Source organism: Etheostoma spectabile, unplaced genomic scaffold (assembly GCF_008692095.1).
Source record: "Etheostoma spectabile isolate EspeVRDwgs_2016 unplaced genomic scaffold, UIUC_Espe_1.0 scaffold00004148, whole genome shotgun sequence".
NCBI classification, from domain to species: domain Eukaryota; kingdom Metazoa; phylum Chordata; class Actinopteri; order Perciformes; family Percidae; genus Etheostoma; species Etheostoma spectabile.
In genome coordinates, this window is record NW_022603114.1 from 125,645 (window position 1) to 136,406 (window position 10,762).

General features: G+C 41.7%; 1 protein-coding gene across 1 annotated transcript in view; it reads right to left on the reverse strand.

Moving 5' to 3' along the window:
* The window catches only part of LOC116676964 (E3 ubiquitin-protein ligase HECW1), a 194,835-nt gene that overhangs the window by 99,191 nt on the left and 84,882 nt on the right, over positions 1–10,762 (reverse strand). Inside the window, 1 exon segment of the mRNA XM_032507731.1 lies at positions 350–448. Coding sequence (XP_032363622.1) covers positions 350–448 — 99 coding nt within the window.

Sequence of the window (10,762 nt, forward strand, 5' to 3'; positions counted from 1 at the left end):
TGTAAAATGTAGCACAATGGTTAGAGAATCTTAGTTGTATGATGATGTAAGCTGCGTGGAGTTTGGGCCTTCGGCAGCAGACTTTCCTGCTCTGACTCAAGAAAGACCAGTGAGCCATCCAATGCTGAGTGCAAATCCAACCATTAACCAAGCAGGAGGGAGCAATATGAAGCTGTATACAGTATCTAAACCTAAAAAGGTTTGCAATGGGAGGATGCAAGGATGACTGCAATCACAAAGCTGTTTTATGTTTGGAAATCAGACCTGGCAGCATGCACTTGATTGTAATATACACCCACAATAACAGCAAACCACATTGTTGATCAGACTGTGAGGTGTTGGTTCTTACTTGGAGGTAAGGCTTGATCAGTGGCAGCAGGAAAATGGTTAAGGTCATGGCTGGGTCGCAGGACTGGAAGATGGCCAACAGGAGGGGGGAAGACTGAGCCTACAGGACATCAGAGACACAGTGCGGGATACATTACCATGCTGCTGGGGATACACTATTCCACCTGGCAGATCAGGCAAAGGAAACTTATTTGGGATGCTGAGTGTGCTATATTATATATATTTGTCACCCTTAACCATATTGTTTCTGCTTAAATTTCCCTAGGATCATATATGGGAGTTTATTGAATTAAATCAAATTAAATTTGGTCTCTTAACAGCTCCACAATTGTTACTAGCTTGTCTCTAAGGTGCAGTTAGGCGCAGAGCATATACTGTAGTTTTTTTTTTACTGAACACAGCAGCCTGCTGCTGTTGGAAACAAGGTATATTCGAGTGGTGAGACTTAAACATTATTGTTGAGGGCTGTAAAACCAAGAAAATGAGCCAAAAGAGGCTAACACAACAGCTGAGGGAAACTATAGACAAAGTAATAATTCTCTTTGGGTTCATCACTACTAGCAACACCTTTCATTTTAGAAAAAGTAATTTGGGCCATTGTTTAAAAACAAAATTCACTTTTAATACAAATGAATTGTTAACTGACACATTTTTGTGTATTACCAAGCAAACACATTTTGTTTTCTACAACTGATATGTTGTTTGATCCATTACAAATGGATTAGATAAACCATTGATCAATGTGGGAGCTAGCGGTTGGAAAAATAATCGCGATTCTCTCTAGAACAATTTGATGCTCGATTCTTAGTTAATAATTGATTGTTACGGCCTCCAAACAGATGCAGATAAGTCAATCAGAATATTAAAAATTAAAATTAATGAAATTAGTTTGCCAACTGCAACATTCTGTTTGCCTGCTGCAGAGCGCTCCAGAAAACTCTCCTTTCTGCCTGCCCCTTCTCTGCTATACACACATGTGCACCAAACATGTGCAAGAAATGGCGAGCAACAAACCTATACAACCTGCAGCGGCTATTTTAAAAGCTTCTATAAGGTTCTATAAGGGGGAAGTGAAGCTGGACAAGACCTAGACCATGTGAAAGGTCTTTGGAACTCAAATCAAATAATGTATTGGATATAAAACAAATCTAAAAATCAAAATCAAATCAAAAAACACATTTCTCAATACCATTTAGAGTTGGAAGAAAAGTGACCCGTCCCCGATGGCAGCCAGAGGACAATTGAGCAGGCAATGGCACTGCTGCCACCGAACTTGGATAGGGCCAGACAGATTACTAAATCCATTGCAAAATGTATTGCAGTAGACTTAGCACCATGTTCTGTTTTAGAGAATGAGGGTTTTCAGAATATGGTGTATACTTTGGAGCCTAGGTACACCTTGTCGGGGATACTACACTGACACTGAAATTCCTACACTCTACGTTGAAACCAAATCAAAAGTTGTGGATATTTTAACGAACACTGGCATGATTGGCAGCTAGTGTCACTTGTGCTCCATACAAGAGCAATGTCACAGTCACACAAACGCAAACGTGGACGACTTGTTGAAGAGAGTAAGACATTAATGGCATATGAATGACATTGACTTAGTTTTAGTCACAGACAATGCTTTTAATATGGTTGTTGTTGCCCAACTTGGAGGATTTATGCATGTGAGATGTTATGCCCACACCTTAAATCTGGCTTGTCAGCATGCGCTCAGGTTGCCTGCTCTGTCTAAGCTCCTGGTGAGGATTAGACGCATAGTTTGGTTGTTCCACCGCAGCACCGTCAGTGTGTACCAGCTGGAGGAGAAGCAAAACCTACTTGGTCTGCTATGTCACAAACTGATAACAGTCGTCAGCAACGATGGGCAACATTGGCCAATGATGGGCAACATTGCAAGAATCATCAATTATCCACAAGATAAAGCAGGTCATTAACAAGGACCTCAGGAAGAAGTACACCTCTGACCTAGAAAGAACCTCACTGCGTTTGAGCTTGTGCTTTCAACCGGGTTTAGAGCAACCCGATTCATGGGACTGCCTTTCCTTTCAGAGAATATAGAGGAGACATTTGAAAGAGTTGTTGCTGAGGCTGCATCACTTGAGGTAAGTAATGCTATTTTATTGTATAATAAAACATTATTGTAAGATTTTTAGGGCTTACTATTTACTTTGTTGAAAAGATACATTTGACAACATAACACAAAGTTAATGCATAACACAATATTAAACAGATAGGTAGCCCAATGTATGGTTTTATTTGTTCTATTTTTTATTATTTTGTGTGTGGTTAGGATTGGAGATATTGACATGATATGGAAATGTGAAAATGAGGCCACAGTGGGGATCTGCTCTTATTGTGTTTACCTACAACAACAGGTGAGAGTGGAAGATGAAGAAAGCCAGCTCAACAGAGGACACCCACACCACAAAGGAGAAGAACCAAAGCCCCTCCCCTCCCAATATAAGACCTACCCCCTCTTTGCAAAACCCCTCTCCTCCCAAAAGGGGAGTATCAACCTCAATGCCCCTCTCTTCCTAAGAAACAAGCTCCATCCTCTTTGTTGGAGAATCTGCTGGGAAATGGTCACACAGCTCAGCAGCCCATCTTTGCCTATGCTAAAGCTGAGGAAGAGTTTTGTGGTGCTCCACCATTTCCTCTCTCAGCTGGTGGAGAAAGAATGAGGTGATATATCCCTTGCTTTCCAAGTTGGGCAAGGGATACTTCTGTATTTCGGCCCCCAGTGTCTCAGTTTTCTACTGCAGGGGATATTGTGACAACCCAACGGAGTACGCTAACACCAGAACATGCCGACCAGCTCCTGTTCTTACACAAGAACATGCATATATTTCATGAGCATCCACCAGTTATTAACTGGAAATTAAGCACCTTTACTGTTACTGTTTGTTTACTAGTATGTTGCACTTCCATGGTACACTGCCATGACTTAATTGTTCGCAGTACTACAGAAATTGATTTTGGACTGTGCTTTATCAATTGGATAAAATTATTATATTCAACTCCTACTGTTTCAGTTCTTACCAACTCTCAAAAGTCCCAACCTTTCAACCTTCAACTGGGAACTCGTCAAGGGTGTCCCCGGTGTCCACTCCTTTTACACCTTGCCATATAGCCCCTTTCAATTGCCCTGAGTAGCTTCAAGTCTGGGATCTGGAGGCAGACACTGTCACCACATTTAAGACTAAACTTAAAACTCTCCTCTTTGATAAAGCTTACAGTTAGGGAGTGAGGCGTTGCAGAGTTTGCCCAAACTGGCAGAGGAGGGTGTATTGCTACAGACACAGCACCCCTTCTCTTCTCTGCTTCTCTTCATAGTTGTAAGACTCAACTACAAACCCTTATAACTGACTCTAACTGGCTCAAGTCTGCATTGCACCAGCTCTTAATTATGCTGTTAGTAGTGTAGTTTTAGACTGCCAGGGGACTTCCTTCCTTTGGATCCATGTCCCAAGAATGCTTGCTACTAACCTAGCTCTGGGGAGCCTATTCCCCGGAGCCCTTATGTTTTCTGTCGCCAAGGAGTTTTCCTTGGATTAGGGTGGCACCTAAATCATGGTTGCAGCTGTCCCTATTCCACACCCTGCTATGCCTTGCTACACTCTGCTATGCTCTGCAGTGCCCTGCTACGTCCTGCTACACCCTGCAGTGCCCAGCTACACAATGAACTACTACAACTACTTTACACTACTTTCTAGTCATAGTTCCATTATCTTTTTTATGATCAAATTTTTATTTTTATTTTTTTATTCAGATAGAAATGTAAACATAACATTCACAAACAGTTACAAACAACACACTGGGAGATAGGGATGTGTCCCAGGGCCACAAAATTACAAAGAGGAAAAAACGTGAGGGAGGGAAACGAAATAACACATGCGGAAACAGACACACACAAACAGACACACACACAGACACACACAAGACAAGGGACCAATCACACACGCAAACAAAAGAAAAGCCTACAGCATTGCCTTTAAGTTCCATGTATGTGACATCCAAAAAAGAAAGGATCCATGAACAAACAGATAAGACATGACGTGGCTTTCAATGGGTTGCAATCATCTTATTAACAGCTGTAAGTCTAGCAAACACAGCACGTTTGTGAGCTTCAGAGAGCTGGAAGACTGACAGGTAACAGGTCATTATCAAAACATTGACAGTAAGAGGCACAGTAAGATTAATCAACCTAGACATCCCCTCCACACCCAGAGCTTTCAGCATTTCTGGACGGATCTCATCAATCCCTGGGGCTTTGCCGCTGTGGAGTTGTTTGACTACCTCAGCGACTTCCACCAGGGAAATTGACGACAATCCCCCATCATCCTCCAGCTCTGCCTCTACCACAGAGGGAGTGTCAGCTGGATTTAGGAGTTCCTCAAAGTTCCACCGCTCTATTACCTCCCCAGTTGAGGTCAACAATGTCCCATCCTCACTGTGTACAGCTTGGATGATTCCTCACTTCCCCCTCCTGTGGTGGCGAACGGTTTTCTAGAAGCACCTTGGTGCCGACCGAAAGTCCTTCTCCATGTCTTCTCCGAACTTCTCCCACACCTGCTGCTTTGCCTCTGTCACGGCTTCGGGCCCGTCGGTACCTTGCAGCTGCCTCCGGAGTCCTCCGGGATAACATATCTCGGAAAGACTCCTTCAGCCGGACGGCTTCCCTGACCACCAGTGTCCACCAGGGTGTTCGTGGGTTACCGCCCCTTGAGGCACCTAAGATCCTAAGACCACAGCTTGCCGCCGCAGCTTCAGCAAAAAAAAATGCATTTCCAAAAATCTAAACACACAGAGGCATGGCACTTTCCAATTTTCAGCTGTACTGGGTGGCTAATATTCACGTTCTCACACTTTAGACACTGCCATGTTCAGAATATGCAACACTCTTCTAAAAAAAAATGTATGGCAGCTACAGGTCCAAGTGGCAATGCAGGAAAGTTTTTTTTCTAGAAGCAGCAAGAGGGAAAGTTGCTGCAGTAAAAAGTTCCCCCCGCCCTGTTATCCCTAATGGAAAAAGTTAAGCACAGTGCCCCTGATGCCTAATTTGAATGCTTTGTTACATGACCAGTTTATTGAAAATGTTTGCGAACCTTCTTTACGCAGGAAGCTAAAGCAGTTTGTCCATCAAAACCCCCAGTAGGCTTTACTAGATGTCAGAACAGCAGAGATCTTTTGGGAACGAGAAGGAGAGCCTAATCAAGGTATGACTAGGAATTAGGTCAAGAGCTTGGACAAGAACCTGAACCATCTTCTGCGTTTGAAAGGGACATATCCTTCTGATGTTATGCAGCCTGTCAGGTAGTTGCAGCAATGTTGGCAGTGACGGAGATTTAAGTGTCACACACAGGTTTCTAGCAGTCGGGGTGGGGATAACCACGGAGTTATCAATTGTCATAGTTAGGTCCTGGGTAGGACAGCCCTTACCTTGAAGGAAGCTCAGTCTTGTCAAGATTGAGTTTCAGATGTTGTGTGGACATCCAAGAAGAATTGTCAGTCAGACAGGCCAAGATACTTGCTGCTACTTGCGTTTTAGACTTTGGAAAGGAGAGAATTAGTTGTGTATCAAATGCGTAGCTTTGATAAGAAAACCGTGCGAGTGAATGACAGACCCGGGAGAGTTTGTGCACAGAGAAAAGAAGAGGCAATGCTGCTAAGGTGGAGGTATGCTGCTCCGCCCACCTACACTCAGTGGTTGAGGAACTTTATGTTCTATGTAAATCTCAAAAGATTAGCTATTCGGTTACTGGCTGCAACAACGAATTCAAAAACATGTGGGTGTGTTTTCTGTTTGTGTTATGGACTTCCTGTTTTATTTTGTCATTTACTGTTTATCTTCATTCCATTCACTAGTCTTCCTGCCTTTGTTTGTTTCCCACCTTTTGTTATTACCTGTCTCCGCCCTAATGTTATTCAACTGTGTTGTTGTCTTCCCATCCCCTGTGTACATTTACCCCCCTTGTTTCACTTGTTCCCTGCCAGATTGTTGTAGCTCCTTGTGTCTCTCTTTCCAGCGTTATCTCAGTGTATGTTTCCAGTGTTACCAGACCAACTGCTTATATTCCTGATTTCGTCTTCTGCCAGCCAATTCTGTACCTTTGCCTGCATTGTTTGTTGAACATAAATCCACTTACCTTTTACCTCTGCATCCTGAGTTGTGCATTTGAGTCCGCCTTTGTACCCTGACAGGAGGGATTAGGGAATGGGCTGTATTGTTTTCATAGTATTTTCTCTGTGATATGCAGACACTGTACAAATTTGTGCATTTGTTTAACGAAATAACATAATAAAAATATTTGAAGGAACAGTGTTGAGCAGTAACACATTACTTACTGTAATATGACTTTCCACAGTAACAAATAGTGTAAGGGATTATAATTTCCAAAACAGTAATTATATTACATATTAGGATTGTAAAAATATGCAATATAAAACCGAAACCGCTACACTTAGATCCACAATCCTGTGTGAAAATGCAGAATAGCAACACACCCCTTCCAACTCCCAGAGTTATCCTTCTCGTCCAGATCCAATGCTATCACATTTTTAAATTACTTTTAGTGTATGCTAATGAAGGTGTAACGTTACGAATGGCTGATGTTCTGAATCGGGTGCTTGGGTCTGTTTCCTGACAGTTAAGTAAACTGCAGTTAGCGTCCTTAGCACCGGAGTTAAGTGCTGACCGGGCTGGCTGCTAGCTTGCTTGGGGCTGATTGTAGATGTGTCCCCAGGCCGGGGCTGTAATGATAGTGGATGGTGGCTAGCTGGCTGGGGACTGACTGTGGATGAGTCCCCGGGCCAGGGCTGTTGTCAGCTCTCATCTCAACTGAAGCCTTGCAGAATTAGCTAACGTTATAGACCAAGCCATGGATGTATTAAGAGAACTGGATACAGCTTTCGGCGGGAAGCCCTGTATATTCCAATGAGATTGCTCAAAAGCACATGAAGCAATCGTGGAGCTCGGATCTTCTGCGTGTACTGGCCCATGATGTCACGATATGCCTGCACTCTAGCAAAAGTTTTTTGTGTTGTCATAGCAACCGGTAGCAACATGCTTGTTCATGAGCTTCTCTCTCTCGTGTCTCTTACAAGTAAGGTTCATTGGTATAGCTAGCTAGCTACATGGCAAATTAATTAACTCACCGTTGCACCGTCTAAAATATTCACTAACATTAAACATTGTGTTTTTGTTGTTCCTGATGTTTACATGCTTATCTAAATAAACAATGGATATATTTAGACAACCAATGAGATGTAATCATCACCGTGCAACTAGCTAGCTACAAACTAGTGCTAGGTACTAAGGTTAACCTGCGGTTTCGTCAACAGAGCTCTCCTTAATACATCCATGGCTTCATATCTCATCTACGTTACAAGCTTTACAGCATACAGCCCTACTATGTCTGCGGACCTCGGGAAAACCTTCATATGAGCGTGCCCAGTGTAGGGAGACATTGGCGGGTCTGCTCGCATTCATTATGCACGTTCATGATGCCTAGTCTAATAACTCTGGACTAGGCAATAGTGAATGTTAAAAGTGTTAAAAACTTGACGTTTTAAACAAGGACCCTTTAAGTGGATGTACCCCCCCAAAAAATCTTGTGGAAAACTATGTGGAAAGACTTTCTGGGCCGTGGGGTGCAGTTCCACCCTTATCTGCTAAGCCCATGGTGGCTTTAAGACATGGCGCTCTTCCTGGCGGCTTGGACCAAGCACATTAGCATTAGCTACTTGCCATTCAACCAGCACCTTTGCAATAGGCCCCAAAGCACTTTTCCTCTTCGGTCCCCCTACAGGTTGGAAGCGGACTTGTCCATTACTGTAACCTTTGCCATTATTATTATGTCTCATTCCAACGAGTTAATGAACCACTGAAACGATTTTGGAAACATAATTTTAAGGTACAATAGATTTTTTGGTGTTGGAATGATCAACACTGAAATCAATCAATATCAATAAATAAGGTCTCTGTTTTATTACTGTACTGTGTTGCAAAGGGGGGATGTAATCAATGACCAAACAAAGCCATGTGGCAGAAAAAAATTGTACTACGTTTACTGAGTATAACATTGCACCCCCGAAAGAAATCAAGGTTTGTATCAAATCATGGGTCAAAAATTGTGATGCAAACCAAATTCTGGGTTTGGTGTAACGTTACAGCCCTATTACATATACTAATCCAAATAACGCTGCGTTACTGCGTTACCAGAATCTGTTTTTTCCTATATGATAACTTGACGTGTACGCTTGTTGTTGTTTAGCATGGGGAAGGTCAGGGCAGCTACTAGCCAAAAAGTTACGACTGAGAGACAAATAATTTCAACAGCTGAAAGTGTTGTCTTTTTATAAAGGCTTTGAACCGAAAATCAATGACATCCAGCATGTCACTGTGAGCAGAGCAGAGCAAGGTTACTATGGTTATGGAAATCTGTGTTGCCAGGTCCTTTTCATGATGTAATCATGTATGAAACTCAACAAAATCTTAATAGGCCTTTGTAAGGGCTTATTAATCCGTTTTTAAATTGTGAATTACATTATTCAACTCAGCTGCAGCTGAGCTGCTGCCCCCGCGACCCAATACTGGATAAGCGGACGAAGATGAATGGATGGATGGATGGATAATTCAACTCATAACATTATTTCTCTGCCTTTTTTCAGAGTTTAAACTGCAGAGAAAGAAAGACCGGAAATGTTAAGAGACAGAGGGAGTTATGACATGCCAAAGACAAGACAAAGATCCCTGGCTTGAATCTTACAGTATTATAGTTACGTGATATGCATAACTATAATAACCATTGGCTACCTGCATGGCCTTGTAGAGGTAATTTTAAAAAGGCTTTTAAATTTGACAAATCTGGATCAACGCCGAATTTACCTCACCTCCCATTTTCTTTCTTTCCGTGTCTCTCGGAAAATTATTGTAAAGATTTACAAAGAATATGTTTATGGCATTGACTCTTTGTCAGATTGGCGGGGATTTGCTATGGACAAAATACACACAGTGATACACTGGTAAGAGCAAATTACGTTTAACCATGTATCCAGAAAATTTAAATAACTTACTTTACTGTATTATGTGAACAGTTAGGTTTATTAAAAAGTGCAAATGTTCCACCAAAACAAGTTCCTTCCCAAGACCATTTTGCAGAGCAACTGACAGCTTTCTTTAAAGCTCCATTGTGTAAGGTTTTGCAATAGCCCCATATCATCACATACCCTTCACCATACATAGAGATTGGCATGGTTTTATGTCAGTTAAACTAATAGCTGGTTTGATTTGCATTGAGAGATGATTTTATGGTATCCCATGCCAATCTCTATGTATGGTGAAGGGTATGTGATGATATGGGGCTATTTTAATTCCAAAGGCCAAGGGAACTTTATCAGGATGCATAGTATCCAGATCCATGAAATAACTGGCCTTTTACAACAAAACTCTGCCTGCCTCTATGGATATTTAACATAGGGCTATATATATGCCCCCTGCATTTTAAGGTAGAACATTTATTTATTTACAATACATTATTCATTCACAAAGAAAATTGGTGTCCTTAAAAGGTTGGATTTTTTCTTTTTTTTAATTAAAGCTGCAGTAGGGAGTTCTGAGAAAACGTGGACTTAGCCAAAAAATTTGAACAAGCACACCTTACAGGTCCCTCCCCCTTGCTCTCTGCTGCGCTACAGCCCCCCCTCCACAGCTCCTCCCTCACAGCGGGGCCTGCCGTGAACGCGCAGGCTAGTAAGCAGGGCCACCGATGCTTTCCACATCCTCATGGACAATACAGGGGATTTATTCTGAGGAGGGTATAGTTTATGTAAAAAATTTGCTTATTTAAAATATTTTTATTAAAAGTGCTGTAAATTTTTTCAATAAAAAGGGTTTAAAATTATTTTTTATGTAATCGCTCATTTGTGTGAACAAAAGTAGCACGTTACACAATACATTACTGAATTACCTTTTGGATCAATTTAAAACAGTAAAGTTTCAGTAGGAATGATGAATCAGTGAGGAAGCTCAATAAGCCAAGGAATAACAACATCTTAGAAATATGTCTTAGGTTTTATTTTGCATATGGGTAAAATAAATCAGCTTTTTTTGCAAAGTACTCCTGCACGAGGAAATACTGAACATTTTGATTTGGACTGAAAGACGATTCCTTCACGTGCCTCTGTGTCTGTGTCTGACCTGTTGAAGGAGCATAAAGAATGTGTGTCAGACATTTGATTTACAAATTACATCATGTGGGGGAAGGAAATGTGTATGTTTAAAAATAATCAAAAGTAGAACTCTGCCTTGCCAAACGTCGACAGGGACAGCGCACAATAAAAGTAGTTTAACCATAGCTACATTTATTGTGATCGACAAAAACACCTTTTGGCTTACTAAATGTAG